Source organism: Argiope bruennichi, chromosome 6, assembly GCF_947563725.1.
Source record: "Argiope bruennichi chromosome 6, qqArgBrue1.1, whole genome shotgun sequence".
NCBI lineage: Eukaryota > Metazoa > Arthropoda > Arachnida > Araneae > Araneidae > Argiope > Argiope bruennichi.
Window position 1 is genome coordinate 138,510,600 of NC_079156.1, and position 25,261 is coordinate 138,535,860.

At 33.0% G+C, this 25,261-nt stretch overlaps 1 protein-coding gene across 1 annotated transcript in view; it reads left to right on the top strand.

Moving 5' to 3' along the window:
• The window catches only part of LOC129972313 (uncharacterized), a 47,502-nt gene that overhangs the window by 10,730 nt on the left and 11,511 nt on the right, over positions 1-25,261 (top strand). The window contains exons 3-7 of the mRNA XM_056086403.1: positions 6,149-6,242; positions 9,700-9,884; positions 17,125-17,312; positions 20,387-20,575; positions 24,773-24,974. Coding sequence (XP_055942378.1) covers positions 6,149-6,242; positions 9,700-9,884; positions 17,125-17,312; positions 20,387-20,575; positions 24,773-24,974 — 858 coding nt within the window. The remainder of the gene's footprint in view (positions 1-6,148; positions 6,243-9,699; positions 9,885-17,124; positions 17,313-20,386; positions 20,576-24,772; positions 24,975-25,261) is intronic.

Here is a 25,261-nt window from a genome sequence, read left to right on the forward strand (position 1 = left end):
AACTATTTATTTAGCAAAAATTGAATGAAAAAAATTGTTGATTAATTTCAAAACAATTCCATACAAAAATGGTTTTATGAATATTTGCCGTGGTGTCAACTCCAAGAAAGCAATAAAAACAATATTTCAGGAAACAGTATTCTATTCTATTGACACTTCAAAAAATATCCAATAAATCTTTCAAACATTAGAAGAGCTTTTTTATTTTTAACTATATATTTCATCATTACTTTGTTAGAAATATCTTTATTAAATTTATTAAATTTTCTTTCCTTTCCGGTTTTAGAAGAGCTTTTCAAACTATCATGTAATTATTCAATAATGCATTGACTGCAGACCAGATTACCAATCTATAAACATTTTCTAGTTTATGTCCTGAAATGCCCTTGTCATAATCATGTACTTGTTCTTCATTCACTACATCATTAAAAATTATATCTGCTGCGAAATATTTTTGATTAGAAAATTTCAAAAATTCTTCTTCATATATGGTGCATAAGTTCTGAATTATAATCAGAGCCGGCCTTCTCTATAAAGGAGATTGGGTGCAAGAAACCATTTGGAGCCCCAAGTATATTGTAAAGTAAAAAAAAAAAAAAATTACAAACATAATATGTAATACTATTGCGTGTATATCTGTTAAATGTTTTTGCTTTTGCTTTTAATTACTTCAGAAAAATCACAATTTTGTTTCGATGATTTGTACAGCAAATGCTTGTAAGCTTCTTCACACCTTGACCAACCACAATTCTTCCGTACTTTTAATTTGCTGAATTTAATTTGAAAGTTTTTATATCAGTGATTAAGTTGACATATTTTTAAATCTATCTTATATCTGTATAATGGCAGTATCAATTACTGTGATAGTTTTAATACCCAAATTCTTTAACGTCATCTTTTATTTCTGAATATAATCTTTTTCTTTTTCGAATTCGTGTTTTAAGAAAATTTTCTTAAATATTCAAATTGCATTCTATCACTTTTGCTTCGTCTAAAAATGTGTTGAATTTTGTACTTAAATTTTGAACTTCAGTTTTAATTTTACTGATCAATTTAAAAGCCGAATAAAAAACAACTGTTTTTATTTGAAATAGTTCATTGCAGGTGTTAATTTTGGGCAATATTGAAAGCTATATTATTAAGTATAAAATAAATGGCATTTCTTTTATTGAATCCAATATTTTAACTTCGGATACCGCTGTACTATCTCTATTTGCTTCAATAAATTCTTCTAGGACAAATTTTTTCAAACTGTGTATACATTGTTTTAACTAAATCTATTCTGACTTCCCGAAGGGTATAAAAAAGCATATAGAAGTTGCAATATCCAAAAAGAAAAAAAAATTACAGTATATACTGCTGGAAATAGTATCACAAATTAATAAATTAAAAAAGTATGATGTACAAGACATATAAATTGCATGTGGATTTAGAGCAACTATTCTAAATTGCAAAACTTTGTACTTCCCTTTCATGTTGATATCTTTGCCTTACGCCTATCCTCTACAATTCATAATATTTAAATCCAGGTCACTTAATCTTTTCAAGAGACGTTTGGCTAGTCCTTCTCCAGTCACACTGATTACTTTAATAAACCCTATAAACGACTCATTTATATTTAATCTTTTCTCTTCAATATTTTCATACCTAATAATGGCTGAAATGCGTTTGTTCTTAATGGGAAAAATCAAGATTATAATCCATTTGGATACTGCTGTAGGTGGATGATTTTGAATAGACTTCCATTTTGCTAAGGATTTTTGTTATATTTTGTTCATTTGATCGCAGTGCTAAATGATGCCCAATTCTAATTTTCGAATTTTTTTTATTTTGTTTATATGATTTATTAGCACAAAATCGTATTTACTAAATCATTCGATTAAACATGCAAAAATTTCCATTATTAGGAGTTCCTATTATTTTCATGGTTTCGACGAAATGAAAGGTTATTACATGATAAATATAGAATCATAAAAACAATTCTTTAAGGCAGTAATTTAAGTCATTCCATTTTTTTATTTATATTTACTTGTTTGGTTTTCATCAACAGCAAAACATAATTTTAATTTAGTTAGTAAATCTTTCCAAGCAATAAAGGAATTAAAGTGACAAATAAAACATTCATGATTTTGAATTACAATTGACAGCTCCAGCTATTATAGCCACCTTTAAATAGTGTAGATTGTTCATATCCTTTTTTTATTTTCATTTATTTATTTTTTGAAAATAGTATACAAAAAATGTCTAGTCTTGTGTTTTCAAATAAATTAAACAGCTGCAAATAAATGAACCAATTTTCACTACTTGGCATATTTTTTAATGTTGTGTGGTGGAAATTGATCCGCCTTCAGCACTCTTGACAACAACTTCTTTCTGTTGCACACGTCCGTTTTTAATGCATTCTAAATTTATCAGTTATAATTCTTCGTAAAGGAAATTATTCGTAAATATTGACTTCCTTTAATGTTTAATTAAATACAGTAGCAAATATACAACATAAAACAATATATAATTATAAGTACGGCAAGTTTTTATTTTGTTTACTCAGGTTTTTATCGTTATGTTATATAATAAAATTTGACTATGTAAATGTAATTATGAATATAATAGTAAAAAGCATGTAAACGTAATTACGGCAAATATTATAATTATTGTTGACTATAATACTGCCAACATTACAGCATTTTATGAAATAATTCTTTTCATAATGCACCTGATTAAAATCACGAATAATGGATATTACTGAGCTGTTAAATTTCTAAGGTGAGAATAAGTGATTTTTCATTTAGAAACATTAGGCGTTACTTTAAAATAATTAAATGAGCTTACCCTAACTATGCTGCGTCGGATAAAATCCTTCACGATATATGGCACACTTAACCATTTCTTTTTAAGCTCTTCCTTTTTAGGAAAGGCAAAAACACTTACTCTTGGGCCATTCCTGTAATTTCCATTACTGTTTGGAATACAGTTTTACAACAGCAATCAAAGGCATTTCTATTCCTTATTTTTAATAATCCAAATGATTTTTCTTGCACATGAGCGCATTTTCTTGCGCTTCCTCTTTACTCAAACACAGAAGGGCCACCAGCTAAAACATGGCGTGGGAAGCGAAGAGTTCGTTTCTTATTAGTAAGCTTGATGAGGGTGAAATTCCTCCCTCGGTCCCCCAATTCACATCCACTCGTGTAACTTCTCGGGACGACGTCATTACTTTCTGTGACGTAAGTGTTCCGGCCTTGTCTATCGGGGGTTGTGCCCAGGCTCGCGCGCTTCGAGAGTGTACGCACCCACAGGCCCGGACCATTCTTCCTGCTAAGCCTAATTTTAATTAAAAATTCATATAAAATGATTACTGCAAATAATTACGCTGAAATTTATAGTTTATTATGATTGATAATATCTGAATATACTGTAATAAAATTGTCGCTATATTTAAAAAAATAATTGCGAAATATAAAGTCAATGAAATAAAATAAAGAAACATTTTGATTAGAGTAACATTTTAATAAATAAAGTTATGTATAATGTATACTTTTAGAAAATGACATACATTTGCTTACTAATATTCAAAACATGGGAAATATTAGAAAAATGAATGTAAAAAAATTACTTAATTATATCTGAAATGTTTGAAATTTATGATACATTTCAAAACATATTTCGGGACAAGGCCCTACGTTGAAAGTTTTGCATTTACAATAAGATAACTTCCGTTTTTTATCTTTTAAAGAACTATTTGATTCATTCATCCATTTAGAAATATCCGGATCAAATAAATAAATAAATAAATAATAATAATAATAAAAAAATCTCGGAAACGAATGAGCATATTGAAGGTCAATGTTCTGTGAACCATTACTAGAAATTATAACGGACTTCAACCGCCATCTAGTGCCATTTAAAAATTTAAATAAAATTTGAAATCACATATACGCGATCGTAGGCTCCTGGAGTGGGAAACGCTGATCACATATACGAGATCGCGGGGCCTGAAGGAGACTCCTGTGATCAGGTATGCGTCATCACGGTCCTCAACGGGATGTCTGGTGATAATTAACGGCCGTTTTCACTCTTACTTTTTATGCGGTTTTTGGCCTAAGGACAGTTAAAAACCTAATCATTGTGTGCTTTTCATGCGGCATAGAGATAGTTTAACACCGACTTCTCCCATCCAATGTTGTATGACGTTGGATGGGCTTTCCATTAACAGTGCTACAACTGTTGAATGACTTGAAGGTCATTTTTAAATAATAATAATAATGAAACAGAACAATGATGCACGTTGAACAGCACACTTGATTGAATGTGCAACTGATAGCAGGACGTCGTATTTCGATTCAAAATGTCATTCGTTGCGGAATCCACTTTCGTTATGTCGCGTACACGCCATTTATTTATACATTTTGGAACTCTTTCTTATGTCATACCATTTCCCCCTTATTAAAGTATTTAGTTCAAATTTTGAACAGTCGTTTTGAGCATTTTTTTCTTTTCTTTTCGTTCGTTTTTTTATAACATTTTCAAAGTGGGACTTTAATGAAAACTACCCGGTCGCTGTCACTTAAATTAGATTATTGTAAATGAATAATAAATAATTAGTTAAAAAATTCGCCTTTTTCATGAGGATAAAATAATCTTATTTATAAATGTCGCTTCGTCGTCTGACTTCAATTCAAATTTATGAGATCTGTACAAAATATTCACAAATTATTTTTTAAAAAAATCACTTTCAACTTATATATATATATATATATATATATATATATATATATATATATATATATATATATATATATATATATATATAAAGTAAGTATAGGCTTCATTACGCTGTTAATATTAAGATATTAAGAGGGAAGGAAATTTACCTTTCATAAAACTTTAATTAAAACACAAACGAAAACTTGTCCTTTTCAAGGGAAATAAAAAATTCATTATCAGAATTTGCAGTGATTCGAGGAGAACAAAATCCATAATTTTTTCTAAGGTTAGAAGTCTTTCCATTTCTTCAATCACAATGCAAAACAAGCTTTTTAATTATTCTTAATATCTACAATATTTTTTTTAAAGAATTCACTTGTCCATATGTTGGTATGCATAACTGAAGCGAACAGATGGTACAAGATCCTTCTGTCCAGGCTTGAAGCAAAGCTGTGAAATTTTCCGGTTTCATGTTTTTTTTTTTTTTTTTTTTTTTTTCGTATGCTATTTCTTAATAGTTTCTGTGCTTCCTTTCACCAACGGGTTATTTTTTTCGTTGTTGTTAAAATTTCGTTGCTTGAATATCAGCTGGAGTGAGGCTCTCATTATTTAGTATCTAAGATTGAAGCTCAGGAAATTTGATCCCATTCATGCAGAAAGTCGTTTCAGAATACTTTTCTGATTATCATGCCATTTTTTAAATTTATTTTTAAGTATTGTACGGCGAGATACATTGTATGAAAATAGATCTTATGTACGAGAGGAAAGTTTAAATCTCATATAGCTTGATGAAAGTTAAAATCGAAAGAGTCAAAATACAAAATGAATTGCCTTTTTCTTTCTTTTAAAGCTATAACTTGGATAATATTATTGAATTTGCAAGTAAAATACATAAAATACATAATAACCTTCTCCTATTCTACACATTCAGCTCTAAAGCGATTTATTCATATTATTCATTCTCTCATTCACATTTTCTCTTAAAATTAGAAATTTACTAAAATACATTCCTGTTCTTTAAATTCAATTTCTAATCTTAATTTTTCTAAAGCGATTTATTCTTATTCTTATTTATATTGTTTCTTAAATTTTTCAAGTTCTATTCTTTGCAGCTTCACAAGATTCGAATAAGTATCGGCGCTAAATCTATAACATAACGCAAGTAGCCTCTTGGAGGAATAAAATGTAATGACTGAAAACGATTCATCCGAAAATTTCTGTTGAACAATACCATCAAAAGAGTTAACAAGCTGCGAAGTTGATTGAAATTTATGCAAGCCAGTTTATTGTTTCTGATACTCATTTTTTTTTTTATATTAGCGACTTAATAAAATTTATTTTTATTTCTTTTATTGCGACACATTTTCCTTCAAAATGTTATAATGAATTCAACTCGTAACGGCTTTTCAGAAAGTGTTAAGACTTTTTTTTTTTTAAATTTCAGATTGCCGAGAATTTGTAAACAGAGTCGCAGATTTAGTGGCTGAAAGTTTAACAGCTATTATGGCCCAAATACCTGATAGAGATTCCTCTGATAAGTGAGTCCTCATTTTTATTATTTCACAATTAGCTAGATAGTTCTATTCGATTTGATAAATTAGAAATAAAGATGATATTTCAGCCAAATTTACCTGTTTTAAATCCCTTTGAAAATCGACACATCACTTGTGCCCCTGGGTTTCATAAAATTAAATTTCTCTGCTATCCTTTTTTAAAGCTTCTCTGAATATCGATTTCCGTCAGTTGCCGCATTTCATAACAGCTGATGCAAACAAATAAATAAAACAAAAACATCTATATAGAAACTTAAAATTGACTTCAGCATTATTTTAACCTTTGGAATTTATTTGGAATTTTGTAGACTTCCTTTACTCTCACTTCTATTTATCACCAGTGGATGAGATGAAGCGTAAGAAGACACTTCGTCATCCCATCTTTCGTGCAGCACCCGGGATGGCATTTAACATTTATGAGACGCAGATGGACTGAAGTTCTTCTGCGACTTGAACCAGCGACCTTCAAAAGCGATGCCGACGCTCTCACATCTGCAAGTACCTGTGCTTTGTCAAATGAGTGTTCGCTTCTGAAGGGAGAACACGCTGAAGTTTCAACTGAATTGTTTCGAAATGAACTGCTTCAGTAAAAATGCCCGGGTCAAGCCAAAGATCGATATTTCGTAACTATTGCCAGCCAGAATCATGTAACTGATATAAAAGACCGCTGTTAAAGCCATGGAGCATAACAATTTCTTGTTTTCCGTCCTGAAAATGAAATTCAGAACGTTTGTGGCATTCATGGCCTTGTCCATAATGGTTATAATTTAATATGTGTGTGTGGGGGGGATAACATTTTTATTAGAGAGTTTGAGATAAAGGTTTCGAGGAATCACTCCCGTTGGTTAGATTTATGTGTTTCAAGGTGCCTATTTCATTTAGTTTACAAAGGATAAATGAGGCCCTATCTTGTTAGACACATCTCTCTGTGTTTGAGGGAGGACAGAGATATTTCCCTTTTAAGTCATTAAAGAGAGGACGCGAAAATAATGCCCGCTCTTTTTTTTTCATATTTTAAAAAGAGAGAAATATCTCAAACGATAATTGCAAATAATTATTTCCAGTTTTGCATTGCTCTCATTATATTAAAAGCTAGTCGCCTTCGGAGACTAGATATTTTTTCATTTTATTAATTGTATTCATTTGATTACATCAGCCAGTTTTAAATTTGCTAGATTAACCTTTGGTAAGTACTAGAGTAACATTGATTGCTACAAAAGTCCTCCCCCCCCCCAAAAAAAAAGAAAAAATAATGAATGAATAGTACAGCACAAGAAGTATATATATATATTTTTTTGAAGTTTTAATCAGAAATTGAATAGATTATACCTCAAGCGAAATTTTAATTTTTTCCGCTACTAAAAATATTGCATTAAAAAAAGTATTTTTACATTATCCTGAAATAAAAAAAAAATGTATTTTTTTTTCAATATTATCAATTTTTCTGCCGGGTCATATTTTCTAGTTTTAATAAATTAAAAAAATATATATTTTAAGCATGTTTTGAACAATATATTTCACTATACATGAAACTCAAATAGATTTTCTTTGTTACTTTAATTATTTCATTCTCACATCTATTTCATTTTTTTTACTGCTAAAGATTGAGATATGAAGATTCAACATAATTTTCCATGTTGAGTAACTTTCATTATAAGCTACGTTTTTAATAAAATTTTTGAAATTTGGTTCGATTTATAAATAAAGATTTAACTTTAGAATCTACAGAAAAATATAGATTAACTTCAGAAAAATTTTGAAAGTGCGTTGGTTATTAAACGCTGTTACTCTTTCTCGTGATGTAATTAAATGTACAAAGATATAGATAGAAAATCAGGAAAAGCCGTAGCACAATAAACAGAACAGCTTAAGGCTTCTAAAATAGTGCGAGTTATTGACTAAATTACAAAAAATATTTAGTTGAAATTTTAAGCAATTATTAACCTCGGAGAATCAATGAGTCGACAAAACTAACTGGCAATAAATGAAAGTGAAGGACTTTATATATGGCAATCTATTTCTCTTTATACTACTTCTCAGACATTAATACTGATAGTTTTAAGTGTCTTCAATAACCTCAATTCAACTGTATCTTTAATTGGAAAAGAAAGGGAATGTTTTCCCTGCTAATTCTCTATTAAGCAATTTACAAGATATTATAAATATTGAAACAGCTAAAAGAATTTATATGATAATTGAAGGTGTGTTTTTTACTATATATCACATAAACACCGGCACTAAATATAGAGATTTTATCTTCCCTTCTGTCTTTTAGAAAATATCAACAATTTTTATTTTATTTGTTGCTGTGGGAATTTTAGTTTTTGCGTATTTTTCATAGTATAGATGACTAAAGTATTATTAGTCAAGATTATATCTTTTCAATTAACATTACATAAAAAAATAATGAATTTTGCTAAATCTATGAAGTAAAATATTGAAGATTGGCAATATTTTTATCCATAAGGCAATTAGTAGAAGGGCACGCAGTTTTGGAAGTTTTGCTATGAGCATATAACCACCATGGTTTGGTCTTATTAAAATTTCATAATAATCTGTACTTTGGAAGAGTTTTGGACTTGCCCTTTTTCTCAAAATGGCATGTTTAGTTTAGATAAGAAAACTTGCACTATTTATTTCTAACTTTCGCAATACAGCATTTCGAAGAGATTGTCATCGAGTTTTTTTTAAATCTTGCAAAAAGACTATCGTGGTGATGATACAAAAAAATATTTTAAGACTTATAAAGGATAGCATCATAGGTTTGTGAGTCATGGATTTCTAAGAAAATAATGACGCAATGAAAATGTATTATTTAATTATACTTTGGCGTTTATATGAAGCAGCTAATACAAGATGTTCTAAATTGTGGCGGGGTAATTTATTGCTCATGTCAAACAAAATCTGCAGTTTAGCGATGCAGCTCACGAATCTTTTCTAAAGAATTTAGCAAATATCACTTATTAATCTCCACAGTCATCTGTGTAATCTTCTTCGTATTTTTGCATTTACCATAGAATGAATTAATAATCACGTGATGTATCTATAGTAGGCTGCGATGATTTAATTTTGGAGTTCACGGTATACGCTGTAGAGACAAAGAAAGAAAAAGAAAAGCGTAATGTCACATCTTAGCATAAGTAAAGTAATGAGATGTCTGTGGCGTCAGGTAGATGGATTCCATCCCATCACCATTTCTAATCGCTGATGGACAGTAAGGAGTTAATGCTGGGAAAAAACTATAAATGAATATGGCTTTAAAAATTGTGTTTTGGAAATCGATAAAGACCTGAAGTAAGTACATTTGCAGATGGAGAGTGTTAATCTAAAATTGACGAAATCAATATTCAATACCCTCAAATTTCAATTTCTTATGCTATGAATTTACTCAAGTCATTGCTTAAAATCGTTTTTAATCCAAGCAAAATTCTTTTTTTTTCAGCGAAGAAAAGAAAATCTTTAATCAGTTCAAATCACTGAAGGCGGCTTTTGGCAGCCGAGTGAAGAAGATGCACAAGAACATCACCTCGGCCTGGGAGTCTTTGATGGTCAGCCATCTTGACTTGATGCTGGACAACGGAAAGTCCTCACTCAAAGAATACTTGAATAAGACAACGAACATGACAGGTCAGCTTGTCTGCCTCATTCTATGAGAATAGTGCATATAAGATTAGTTTACAGAGTTATGCAAGTTTCTTTAATTTCATCAGCTGTTCACTTGATGTTGATTTTCGAGGAAAATCAATGACAAAATAATAAAAAACTATTTTTAGTTTGATACGTGGAAGACCAGCATGATAGCAATATACTCTCTCTTATCTTGAGGAGCAGTAAAAATACAAAGTCCTTTGCATCAGAATTTAGCTCTAGAAAAGTGCGACAGCGAGAAGAGCGATTTTACTGCAATATAAATAGCAAGTTGCGGTGAAAAAGGGAAACTGGTTACATTGGGAAGGGACAGAATTCATCGTGACGGTGATATTTAATCAAGCTTCCTAGCGGGGGCTTATTAACAAAAATGAAGACAATCGCGAAGCGTGTATGGTGAACCTCACCGGTAAGTACATTCCAAGGCATTCAAAGTATACGCATGAGTAAGGGATAATGCTGTGAGACAGAGGGGTGGAAAAGAAGAAAGCTCAAGCGGGGGTGTTTGCAAGTAAATGAACATTTTATGTAGCTATTATAAGTAAATTTTATGCGTCTATTATATTTCAAAGCATTCGGTACAATCAGAAATTATTTCATTCCCACTCAGCACTTTTTTTCATGTTGCGGGGAATAAGTCTTTGTCCTTGTATTGGCTCATGATCGATCTCTTTTAAGAATTAAATCTTGTGGTTCTGAGATAGCTGTTATTTGTACTTTAAAACAACAAACAGTAGATTCCCCCCCCCCCTTTTGTTTCTTCCTTATTCGCAACCCAGCAGTTAACACTTTCGTTATATCACAAGTTGTAACTCTCTCGGCCATTTGATGTCACACGTTCTGATTGCATTTCACACAAATTAAATACCCGTGTAGAATTTTATGCACTTTTATTCAGTTTGATAGTAACCTTAGGTTTAGATCAATGCAGTTGAGGGAAACCGGGGAGGTGAGTATTTTGCCTACTGACAACTTGTATTCAAATTTCATTGCGAAGAAAAATGGCACTGCATGAGAATTTCAAATTAAAAATGGTAGGAGATTTCGCATTTCATTTTTGGAGTGATCTGAGTTGATTTATCATTTGGTTGAAAAGTTAAGTGGATTCCAACATGCTATCATTGAAAAGGGAAGTTTGTATCTTTCATTATTTTCTGTGAATACTGTTTAGTTTGCTATTAACTCAATAGAATGGTTAACAATTTCTCCAGAAGATTTTCTTGGATAATTTGTGCGTGTACTCTTCAGTTGATTTAATTTTTAAATGAGGACGATAGAATTTAGTATTTAACAAGGATACGTTTACAATTATTTTGAAGTTTACTCTTTTTTTGTTCGTTGGGGTCGCCAATCAGCATAAAGTTGTTGCATAAATAAGTGTTGATCTACGAACGTGCTTGCAAAAGCATATTTCATTCTTGACAGATAACTTGGGCCTTCTGTCCATTAAAAATTACCAAGGAAAATTGTTGTCCGGAATTATTTTTTTTTTAAGTAGGTGATGCCTGAAAGCTATTTGTTATCGATGGTTAAGTTGAGATTTTGATTTTTGTCACCCATTCGAATGTTTTGTTCGTTACTTTTTCATGATTATTGTACAAATATTTAAAGAAAGTTCAATTACCAAATAAAAAATAAAACTCAAAACTTTTTATTTTTAAGTTTTCTGTACAATTTAACATTATCAAGAAGTACAGTCAGAACAGAACTCTTTCTTAAGAAGAATTCCATTTTTTTTTTTTTTTTTTGATAAGAGATGTTGCCAAGAAAATTAACAGGAAAAGAAATATAATAATATGATAATAATAATAATAAATATTTGTCTAAAAGAAGTTAAATACTGAACATGTGGTAATTCAGCCTATGTATTAATCTTTTAACAGTCGCATTACGGAAGGTAGGAAGTCAATAGTAACTAGCATGAACTAAAGATAAGATGTTTTATTTGAATAAAGTCTTTGAATCAGAAAGGCAAATGCACAGTTCTATTTGTGTTAAGTGTTTTTGCATCATATCTCATTTATTTTTTTTAAAGAAGGTACCTGTAGTTTATTGTGGTGATAGTTGATTATTCTTGTTAGCTGAAATATAGGTTTGTTTCAAGCGATTTAGTAGCCCATTGGCGTTTTCTCTTTTTATATGAACAGTAAGATATTTGTCATTGCTGTCGTTTATGGGAAATGACCCTCCATAGGGAAGCTGCTGGTGCTTTCTATATGTCGGAAAAGCATGAAGAAGACTTTTTGCACAAATATCTGTTGAACGTGAATTTTTTCACATTTTTCTTGATTGCATGGCTTCTGGAGATTATAAAAGAGACTCTCCGTTATTATATGAATCATTGGTTCACAAATCCATGAGGTCGCAGATTCTCTCCATAAACTATTTGTGCAATCGAATGATTGCTGTCTTCCTGAATAACAGCACGCAAGCCCAAAAGTTCTTTTGTCGTCCAGGAGAGATCGCTGTGAGCTTTCAAACCGCTTTTAATGTTCCGCGAAGGTTTTCTATTTTGCCTTTGCATGTAGTTTAATACTACAGATTTTGAACAAAGTTTGCAACATTTCTCTTTTAAACTCAGTTCCTCAGTCGCAATGAGCTTGCTTGATGCTTCAAAACCTGCTAATCGGTTACTGTGTGATGCTGTTGTCATAGTGTCAGTCGAAAGGATATCTAAAGAAATGACTTCCATCCAAATAGAAAAGTCTGTTGCGAGTCAGAATAATGTTTAATGTTTTCTCTGGATGGAGGAAATGAACAAATGAGATCGATATGGACTATTTCATATCGATTTATTACAATCGATATGAAAATCTTCCTGTCGGTATTCATACTCATCCAAATTTGCTATGGCGAATTATGTTAGATTTTTCGGCAAGGAATGCAGTTCAAGTCCACGGTGGTACACTTTTTTTTTACTTTTAGACCAGATCATTTTTTAAATTAACTTCAGATTGTGAATATATTGAAAAAAGTTTCTTCAGGAAGCTTGTGGAATGCATGATCGAATTTTGTTAGTTGTCGTACCACACCACAGATATTTTCCCGAAAGTAAAAGACATTGCTTTCAATTCAAGAAAATTGTGGTTCGTCAACTGTTCAATTTTATTTTCATCAGATATTTTGGTCGTAATTTATAGATGAAACTTTATGGAATCTGGATAAAGTATCGACTGCAGTTATATTTTTACCTGTCATATATTAATACTGTCGAAAATGTTTTGGATGAATGACAAATATTAAAAGCTGATGATCTGAATAAATTGTAAACGTTCTTAATGTTATTTCTTCAAGATGATACTCGAAGCATTTAATTGAAAGAAATCTTGTCCAAAAGTCAAGCGCAGTTGATAATCCCATGAATAATAAAGTCAAAGTGGCGGGATAAGCGAGTATTTAGTGGTTGTGAAATAAGAAAGCATCGCGAAAGAGTGACAATAAGAATACTTATTATCCAAAGAAACAGTCTAGAAGAAATCTAGGCGCAAGAAAAGTTCACATTTTAATAAAAAGTAAAAGAAATAAACATGTTATCTTGCAGTTTAATAAACTGTGTGGTCTCTTCTGACAGCCTGTACGTTGCACAACGATTTGTTATGCTTGCTCTGATATTGTGAATGAATGGTGGGTCCAAATGTCGCATCGTGGATTGAAAGAGTTCGAGAATGGAGCTTAACTGGATGTGGAAGAGCTACAAGTTGTCTCCTGAGTGACTATTCATTGTCGATAGAATTCAGATCAGGTGAGTGAGCAGACCACGACACGCGTTGGAAGTTTTCAGCTTCACGGGTCATTGTTCAAAATCGCATAGTGATAAGACGCTTTATCGTCCATAAATATGAAATTGGAGCCGACAGCACCTCGAAACAGGCTAACATAAGTTTCTTGAATGTCGTCTCTGTAACTTACCGCAGTCTGAGACCTCTTCACAAAAATATGGAGGTCGGTTTGGCCCTTCAGCGTGACATCAGCTCACATTATGATTCATCCTGATAATAAACAAGGCAGTATTTCCATGACGAAAACGAGTTCCACGCACTCGCCCTGTCATTAACCGAGTGTTCAAACTAAAGCGAAATTCATCACATTTGCCCACTGTTTCAAACTGCAACGACTGCTTTTACGAACTCCAGTGTAAATTTAAACGATTGCGCGTTTAGGCACGGGCGTGATGGGAACGTCTCCTGTTAGTCGTCTGATATAGAGACTTACGTAATAGAGCTTCCTGTAAACAGTTCGTCTGAAAAGAAATACTTGTGTGGTGACTGTGAACGCTGAACCAATCCTTTGGCACAATTGTAACCTTTGATGTCGTTCTCTATTGTCAGACGTTAATCTCCGTGAATGGCTTTGACAGCTGACCGACCTGGTGCTGGTCGTCGGTTCACATTTCTTGCACTTTGGAACCAACCTCCACGAGAATGTTGAGTTGATTCACTGACACATTTTGGTTGGTAATCATCCTGATGTGAGCATTTCAAAGAGTTTCCCAATCACAAAGAGATCCTGGCGTCATCTTTGTATCATCTTTTGTTCTGTTTAGATATCAACAGAATTCCATCTGAGATGGATTGCACGAAATCCGCCTGTCCTAAATATGATTAGGAAGCCATTTTACCCACATTCCGATATACGCAAGTGTTTGAGCGTGAAAATGTCGATTGAATTGTTTTGCATAATTTTTTTTTACCTTCAATTCTCCACAAATTATTTCGAATAAATGCCCCAATATTTACTCGCAGTTTTCCGCATTTTACAAATTATTCTTAACTTTCCTGCATTAGTGTATCCCTAATAATTTTCTATCACGCATACTATTATTTTGCCCAGTTATATTTTTCTTTTCATTAATGAAATAAAATTGATTTATAAATTGTGTTTTTGAACTGCTGTAACAAGGAGCCTATTGCCGCATCTGAAACATCTGTAAAGAATAGCAGATGTAATCCAGAATTGTGAAAGGACACTAATACTGCTTCCGAGAGCTCATTCTTACATTTTTCAGATAACTTATTAGCTTCTTCAATTCTTCTTTGCCGTATTTTTGCATTTTTAAAGTATTCATATAAAAGATATTTTTCTGCATCTTTCAGATATAACGATGGTAATAATAAAGAATTCCAATGAAGATTCTATGGAATATTAATAGGTCGTTTGTAATTGTGGAATCTTTCTGGCACAGGACGAGAGCAATGGAACGCAATTCAGTATTCCAAAAATTCGGTTCATTGAACAGCAAATACAGATTTTGAAGCATTTCTTTTTCAACCAAAACCATCCAATCTTTCTAAAACTAATTCAAGTTGAATCTCGCGCCTTTATTGCTGCTCGATGCACCAAGTACATAATTTAAATAAGAAAAACAAAATCAAGTCCTGAAAAAATTTCAGGGATAAACCGTAGAAATTTTCCAGGAGTATTTTTCAAGATAAAACCTGTTACACTACATTCATAAAAAAACGAAAAGTGAAATGATAGCTGCTTTGCATTTGTGTTATTTTACAATTTGAAGTTGAAAATATTTTTAAAATAAATAATTCCTTTTGAGGATTTTAAACACACATTTGGACAAATTCTGAACTTTTAGACCATTTGCACGGATTCAAAATGTAATGCATAGCTTTTAAATTTAATTTTAATGGCCTCAAGCAAATATCATGAACTCAGGTGCTATTAAAAATCAAGACCTTTATCCTGTGCAATTTTAAATTTAAACTATATTTTGCGGGTGTTTTGTATTTTTATCAAGCATTGGACATTTTGTACCCATTTGCAGATATCAGGTACAATTTTTTTTTCAATATTTTACTGTTAATTAGCACGCAAAAATGCCCCTCTGAAGTTCTACTGGAATATGACGCTCGAAAAACTGTTTTTTATACTCCATCCTAGCCTAAACTCTCCTTCTCACATTTACAAAAGTAGAAATAAGAAATGCATATATCGCACATATAACAAATTGTAATCTTAACTGTTCTTTTCACAGACACGTACAGTGAAACCCGCAAGACCCTGGATGCCGTCCTTGGCGGCTTCGTAGGTTTCGTGGGTTACAAAAGTAGAAATAAGAAATGCATATATCGCACATATAACAAATTGTAATCTTAACTGTTCCTTTCACAGACACGTACAGTGAAACCCGCAAGACCCTGGATGCCGTCCTTGGCGGCTTCGTAGGTTTCGTGGGTTACAAAAGTAGAAATAAGAAATGCATATATCGCACATATAACAAATTGTAATCTTAACTGTTCCTTTCACAGACACGTACAGTGAAACCCGCAAGACCCTGGATGCCGTCCTTGGCGGCTTCGTAGGTTTCGTGGGTTACAAAAGTAGAAATAAGAAATGCATATATCGCACATATAACAAATTGTAATCTTAACTGTTCCTTTCACAGACACGTACAGTGAAACCCGCAAGACCCTGGATGCCGTCCTTGGCGGCTTCGTAGGTTTCGTGGGTTACAAAAGTAGAAATAAGAAATGCATATATCGCACATATAACAAATTGTAATCTTAACTGTTCTTTTCACAGACACGTACAGTGAAACCCGCAAGACCCTGGATGCCGTCCTTGGCGGCTTCGTAGGTTTCGTGGGTTACAAAAGTAGAAATAAGAAATGCATATATCGCACATATAACAAATTGTAATCTTAACTGTTCTTTTCACAGACACGTACAGTGAAACCCGCAAGACCCTGGATGCCGTCCTTGGCGGCTTCGTAGGTTTCGTGGGTTACAAAAGTAGAAATAAGAAATGCATATATCGCACATATAACAAATTGTAATCTTAAATGTTCCTTTCACAGACACGTACAGTGAAACCCGCAAGACCCTGGATGCCGTCCTTGGCGGCTTCGTAGGTTTCGTGGGTTACAAAAGTAGAAATAAGAAATGCATATATCGCACATATAACAAATTGTAATCTTAAATGTTCCTTTCACAGACACGTACAGTGAAACCCGCAAGACCCTGGATGCCGTCCTTGGCGGCTTCGTAGGTTTCGTGGGTTACAAAAGTAGAAATAAGAAATGCATATATCGCACATATAACAAATTGTAATCTTAACTGTTCCTTTCACAGACACGTACAGTGAAACCCGCAAGACCCTGGATGCCGTCCTTGGCGGCTTCGTAGGTTTCGTGGGTTACAAAAGTAGAAATAAGAAATGCATATATCGCACATATAACAAATTGTAATCTTAACTGTTCCTTTCACAGACACGTACTGTGAAACCCGCAAGACCCTGGATGCCGTCCTTGGCGGCTTCGTAGGTTTCGTGAAGGGTGTGGTCAGGGACGGTCTCCGGGGCATAGATCTGGCGGTGCAGGAAGCCTTCAAGAAGGAAGAGGTCAAGAAGAACATCACGGAAGCGAACCAGCCAGGCCCGAAGGGAACTCAGGAGGAAGTAAGATATCGACTTCTCTCATACATGAAACACGAAATGTTTGTTATTAGCCTTTTCTCTGTTTGTGGTCTCAGTTCTTCTGCATGTTCAAAGAGTATCGCCATGGAAGAGTTTGAAATTGTGTTATCCCGTTTTCAAAGAGAGGACACAAATTCAAAACATTTTGTGTTATTAAGAAATTATTTGATTTGTTTCAGGTTTGTAGGGATGGCATTTCGCAGTCAGAATTTAACTTGCTTCCTAATGTGCAAGCGATTTAAAATTTGGTATATTTGTACATTCTCGATGAAAGCGCACTATTTTCAAAATTATCGTTTAATGAACAATTTTTGGCGTCATTATCAGTGACGCCAAAAATTTTTAATTTTGAGAAATCTTAGACTTTAAATTTAAAAAAAAATAAAGAAAATGACGTTAAAATAACAGCCTTTTTTTCCAGTAATAAAAATGTGCTTTTAAGAATTTTTTTATAATGAATCCTTTATTTTGAGTAATTCCTGAGTATCCTTACTTATTATTCCAGACTAGGCTGATGGCAAGACATAGATCAGTTTTGATTAAGGCTGTCGCTGTTTGGTGTTTACTTTAGTTAGACCTGAAATTAATATGGAATCGATTCTCTGTTGCTCATACTTTTTTCATAGGCACCTCCAGAAAGGCGCAGATAAAGTAAGCATAGGTTTCTATTACAGCTGAAGCAAAAATTTGGCGAAAGTTGCCTTGGTAAGACAAAACGCGGTGTTGTATTCAAACGAATACTGACTCACCTGTGTTCGAAATTGAATGGTTTGGCTGCTTCTTGATAATAACGCGAGGTTGCCAAAATCTCCAGAAGACGGCACATTTATTGTGCAATGGTGAGTCTCAGTTCCATTCCGTTGTTATTGAACAGCAGCCACATATCAGTAAAACTATGTTAAGTACATCAGAAGATATATTAGTGACTATAAGAATTGAGATGTATATCAAAAGATGATGACAGCGATAACTTTTTTAGGTGATCTGGCATCGTGTACCCATTTATTTAGATTCATATTTAAGCATGGTAAGCGCAACAAAGACAACTCCACTGAACTTTATAGAACTGGGTGGGAAAGAAACACCACTCAAATATATTCTAAAAACTTTTTTAAAATTATTTATTTTTTATTTATATTCAGCAGTTTGCATTAACCTTGTTTGTATCAAATATTTTAAAATAGCATTGTTTTATTGTTTTAGATATAAATAACCAATATTGTCTAAAAATTTTCGTTTTGTATTTGTATTATGTTCCTGAAGTTTTTAAATTTTATCTATTCATTTTTGCATTGAGTCATATTTATCTTAATATATATAAATTACGTGTCACGTTGTTTGTCCGCGATGGACTCCTAAACTACTTAACCGATTTTAATCAAATTTGCACACCGTGTGCAGTTTGATCTAACTTAAAAGATAGGATAACCCTTTTTTTAATTATTAATTAGAATTTTATTTATTAATTCAAAACTAACTTTCTCGCCAAAAAAATCTTTTCATTTTCCCCACCGCCAAATGAGTCCGGCTTTAGTTTTTTTTCCCAACAGTCATGAGGCTAGGCTTAAGATTTTTCGGTTGATTATTTGAAACGATTCTATTTATTTCCTTAATGTTTGATGCATTTAAAATTAAACATTGTTAATGAATCGATCTTTCAGATTCATTCTTAAGTACATTTGAATTAAAATAAAACAGCATAAAGGAAATTAAAAATTTCTAATCTGCATAGTGTTACCCCAACTGGCGTAGAAAAATTCACGCATTTGCGTTCCGTAATTGGCGTTGAAAATTCACGCATGCGCATTGTGTTCTGATTGTTGACATGACAATAATTTAAATCATCCGTTGATAAGAACGGATGATTTAAATTATTTTTAGGTTAGTTGCATGTTTTTGTAATTAAATTGTATTTATATTAGTTATATATTTTTTGTATACGCTTATGGTTTTAAGTACATCGTTTTTTAAGTAGTTTTTTTTAACCTGTTTTCAACCGATTATTTTAAACGTTTCGTTTTATTTTCTTAGTGTCTGATGCATTTAAAATTAAACATTGTTAATTAATCGTTCTGGTCATGATGAATCTGAGAATATTTTGTTGACAATTTCTTGAAATATTACATAAATTAGGAAAGATATTCTTTAGTGCCCATAAAGTTTAAACGCTCAGTGACTCTGTTATCAGCAATCATATTATTAAAAAATACTTTGTTTCAGTAAAAAATATTATTATATTAATTGCAGATAAATCCTTTCCACTTTAATTTATAGTATAAATTCCACGGGAACTAACAGAAAATTGGAGAGATACATATTACGTTATGACTGAAGGCGTTTATAATATTATGAGTGAATTATATATCAAAATTTAAAGGTTTAAAATATTTTGATGAAGAAGCTATTAAAGTAGGAATTGCATAAAATATTTAATTATTAAAATTTTAACTAACATTAAGATTGGCGAACCGGCTGGTCGCCAAAGGCGGCTAGTATATATATATATTTATCTCGGTTCTTTTGCTTTAATATTTAAATGAATGAGCTTAATGACATATATTCTTAGCTTAAATTTTAAGGTTGATACAGTATAGTTAAGCATGACTGTTCCATTCAAGAAACTCCAAATAGCCACAGAACGTTGTTTGAGGCGTTCTTTTCACTACGAGACACGGATAACTAGTATCAATAGAATCCTTTTGTATTTTCAAAAGGCAGCAAGAGCTTCCTATGATTCATCCCAAGGAGTATGAGCGGGCGACGCGGGACTCGAAGTATTCTTGATGTGTGAGCAGGTTTCAGAGTGCGGTAAAATTCTAAATTTGGTTACTCAATCTGTGACATCAAGATGAATCTGTCCCCAAATCACCCAACATCACTCGTATCCAGATTCGTTATTCACTGCCACCTGACACACAAAAAATTAACTATTAGGAAGAGAATACAATTACAAATGGAAAAAGCATCAATAAAAACAACAGTAACTTTGTTCCGCCTCAAAGTGCATATTGATTTTTTTTTTTTTTTTTTTTTTTTTTTTTTTGTATTGCTCACAGGACAGTGAAAGCAAAGAAGAGAAGTCTTGGAAGAAGAAGCTGGAAATAGCAGAGATGGTCACTCAGGGGTTTCTGGGTAAAGTGACGATCGAGTCCATCAAGAGAAAGATGGACTTCTTTAAACCCGTGGACGCGGATCCCGATGACAGAGAATCAGCGATGGATGACCTGATCTTTGACATACTGATGGTGAGTTAAAAGGAGGGTTTGTTGGCCTATGACATTCGATTTTTTCATTGAATTTTTAAAAATACTTTTAATCAAAGGAACTGATCTTTCATAGGATGTATTTAAATGTCTCGTGCTTTTCCACTACTTTATCGTGGCTCAGGTGAACGCCCCTGAGGATGTCATCTAGCCACCCACTGCAACGAGAGAAATGCAGTGGATTCCAAAATTAGCACTTCACTCTTGACACGTATCATACGAACAGGGTCTGAGTTCATCTACATGGAAATTACCAATAACCGACGAGAAACCAACATTGGGACATTTTTGAGGGCAAGGGAAAGTACTGTTATCTTCAAAAATTTCGAATTCAAGATTTTGACACATTTCCACTTTCAGACCTCCCCAATTTGGAAAAACCATTTTCGGAAAAGGTCGGCCTGAAACAAAGATAACTCAAAAACGAGTTCAGCTAGGCGGATGAAATTTGGTATACACCAAATCTGTAGATTCCTATCAAATTCCGAATAAAATCTGTTTAGAGGAAGTTCAAACAGAAGTGAATCCGATGATTACAAAATAGAGTGAGCTAAATGGATAACATTCGGTGCACTTTTAGGCAGGCACTTGTCCGATTTTGTGTCAAATCCACCAATTGGTCTGCACTTACAGAAGCGTGTAAACGTGGTCATTTTGAAACGCAATAACTTAAATATATCAAATTTCGTTTGTGATTTTGTAACTGCAAGGGTAGTTCCATGGCAAATCTTTGTTTCAATGGATAGGAAAAAACGCGTCTAAAACTGAAATTCGATTTTCGGGTCCTATTAACCGCATGCCAGGGAATGATCGCCAATACGCTAGCCAAGACACGACAGATTCAGTGAAAATGTTAAATGGACGCCAAAAATTAATATTTCACTCCTGAGGTATGCCAGTGCCATGCAAGGCGTCCTCTTACATTATACCTTTATTAAAGAACATTTTTTGGGGTAGAACATTGCCAAAAAACTTTGGTTTTTATTATTCTCCCTGCATTTTTTCATTCATTCTTAAGACTAATAATTATTTAAAATTATCATTGCAATTAGTTCATTGAAAAATTATTTAACACTTTAAAGGGTCATTTTTTTCTAGTCATATTATGTTAAAATATTTTTAGGCTTGAAATTAGAATAAGAAAAGGGATTTATTTAGCTTATTAGATAAATTTAATTTGATTAATTCATTAATTTGGTTAATTAATAATTAAGTAACAAATCAAGACACATCATTTTGTCTGAGACAAAGAACTGAAGCATCTAAGTTTCTGACTTACTAAAAAAATTTGTCAGAACTTATGCCAACCTACATAATTTCATACAAAGATAGATAAATTTGGTGGGAAGCATACTTCCCACGGCCCTAGAAAGGGTTAAAAGACTTGTTGATTAACAATGAAACAAAACTTTTATTCATCCTGACTAACGGAAAGAAGGGCGATTTAATTTTAGTTTTTTTTTCCGAATTCACTTCCAGAATGTGGCATTATGACGAATTTTTTCGTAATGAATACTAGACTTCCATCACTTACTAAACTTCTTAGTTACATCCGTACCCATTGGTTGGCCGTACCTGTTAGCTATGCACGAATGATTCGATGCTGAAAGGAAAGATCGAGGACGGATACCGATTTCAGCCGCACACACGCCGATAAACTGTTTAAGTTGGGCATGGAAAAGTTCGCAGAGAAAATGGCGAAAGCCTAACAATTCGAAAATTGTGAATCTGAAATTATAGAGTGGTGGAAAAAAAGTAAAGACCAGCAAAAATATATTCGTACATTTTAAATTACTAGTAAACGTATAGGGTATTATAATTTTTAAAACAATAAAAACATAAATATATGCAATATTTGAAGTTATTTTGATTCATATTACATTTTAATTTATTGCAATTTAGAGTCAGCTACAAATTTGGCTCACAAAACAGTTAATGATGCAGAATTTTGCTCTTTTTTGAGTGATATCCACCATCGGAATATCATAGAAACCACAAGTCCTCCTAAAAGTTGTTTCGATATTTTCCCCACGTTCTCTAACTCATATTTATTGATGTAACAATGATCTTCTGTATAAATATCGTGAGTCATTATGGTTCTCAAATTTTCCGAAGAGCTCATGTCGAGGCTTTCTGATTTCTAGTCCAATAATTCTACTTCATTTTCTTGAAACCACGACCTTGTAGATGATGACACTTGGATAGAGGCATTATCTTGTTGAAAAACATCGTGCCCACTTGTAATGAGAGGAGTTTCTGGTAGTAATGTTTCAACGAGCATGTCTTGATGTCCTTCAGGGTTAGTTTTTGATTTTAAAAAGACTACAGGAATGGTTCCATTCCGAAACCACGACGCTAACACCTCTGAATCGGTGTTTAGAGAACACTGTCTGTTTGGAACGTATATATCATGCCAATAATATCGGAAGCCGTCCAAATTAAATTCATTTTCAACTGAGAAAAGTACATCATTCCATTTTCTCCGAGGAGTAGTTTTGTTAGTGGAGGCTGTTTCCTCATTTTTATATATTTTACGTGAGAAGATTTTAAAAGTACATTATGCATTTATTCCACTTGAACAAGAAAGTTTCAGTTTATTTTAAATCTGAATATGAGATGGGTGTTGAGAAAAGGCTCGATTCATTAGGACTCTTTTTGATCGATTAGAGAGAGACGGTTTTCAACCAGATCGTTTCTACAGCGTAAGGGTCGGGATCTTTTAAGAAGTTATTCTCGACACTTTTTGAGAGTCTGAATCGTTTTGCAGTTTCTCTTCAAGGCAAAACACATTCTCAAAAACTAAGAACCTTCTTCACGCAACTTTTCTCCTCTTCCCGCAACTGAGAAAATATTACGATTTCCTCAAAACTGCTTTTAGCCGAAAACAGAAATAGCGTTAAAAAAATGAGTACACGTTGTGAAAATGAGAGGAATAAAATGATATGTTATATGTTATAAAATAATATGTTGTGTTCTATCAAAAGAGTGATACAAATTTTACTGTCAAAACATTTGGTGAAAATAAACATTGATTGTATTAGTAAAATGAACAGCGCAAATTAAAAATTTTAATAAAATTGTACTTTTTTATAATTGAATTCTAATAAACTAAAATCGTTTGTAAAAGCCATTTGTGCCATTTAATAACTAATTCAGAGTAAAAATAAATTTAGAATAATTAATATTAAAAAAATAACTAAGTGGTCGCGTTTTCCCCCCCCCCCCCAACTTTAACTCTATACAAATGTTTTAAAAATGATTAAAATATTAAACATTCAAAACATTATTAAATTTTTAATGCGAAATAATTTTTTTCTGCTAAATGTTTAGCTTCCTAAAAAATGTACAGTATAATTTATAAAATTTAGCAAATATCGGAAAATTATAGCAGATCTTATCTTTTTCCCACCACTGCAATTCAACGTGCGTTTTGTGTTTGGTTCGAGCATTGTCACTCGAATGATTATCTCATCCGTAGATTTAATCATCAGTTTAAAAACTCGGGATATTTATGCTAAGAGATGGACACGAATGTTTGGAAAAATGTTGCATAGGTGAGAGAGTCTTTCCGGCTTTGCTCTAAAAATTCTGGGAAATTATAAAAGATCGTAAACACATGCCCCCTATACAATCTGACTGAAACCTCATTCCAGACATACTGATCAATATATAGGCATTGACGCTTGCGTGTGCCCACAAATTAATAACTAATTATGTTAGATCACGCTCGCAGTAGATGGCTATAATGTATCTTTTAGAGCATCCTATTTCACGTAGTTATTCCAATCTCTACAAATTAAATATGCATTATACCCGAGTGAACGGTGCAGAACCGCCGGGAAAAAGGAGAAAGAAAAGTAGCATGCAAGCTTTAAATCACGAAGCCGAGATTCAACCTACAGTGGGGAAATCAGAAATAAATGCCAGCTTTCCGAAAATATAATCTTTTTGCTTTTCTTGCCAGGTTTGGTTTAAAAAAGTGAAACAAAAGAACAAATATTGCATCTTTGCCCCGGCCATTCAGGAATGTCGCTCGGGGCCACTAGGGCAGCTTGGTTATCCCCCCATTCGCCATATCTACAACAACAAGACATATTCAACTGGATGTTTTATTTGCTCATATTTGTAGATTGACACGATTCTTGTGCTGATTTGCTGTTTTTTTTTTCCCTCTGCCAGATCAAGAATCGGGCCCGGGCCATCATCCACGACGATCTGTCGAAAGACAAGGGCTCCGTCGACCTGGCCCGCAGGAGTATTTACACGTACTGGGCGGACATGGCGGAGAAGATGTACAAGGAGAAAATCCAGGCCAGGCAGACATCGCAGCCCGGGGGACAGCAGTTCTACAAGAAGCTCTGGAGCGACGAAGAACAGCTGGGTGAGAGCATCATTTCTAGCATTTTAAATTGTCTTTTTTACTTTTTCATGCAAGGAGAGCAAATATTATAATCTTTAAAAAAAATTCTCGAAATTCTTAGGAATCTCTTTCTTCTCTCTTCCCGCTGAATCTGCAGAAATCGTTTTTGAAACTTGGTCCATACATTGTAACTAGAGATGGCAATATCGGACCAAAAGTTCAATACCAGTATTCGGTATTTTTTAGATCTTAATACCGGGATCCCGGTTTTAATACCGGTATTATAAATTTTAGAAAAAGAAAGAAAA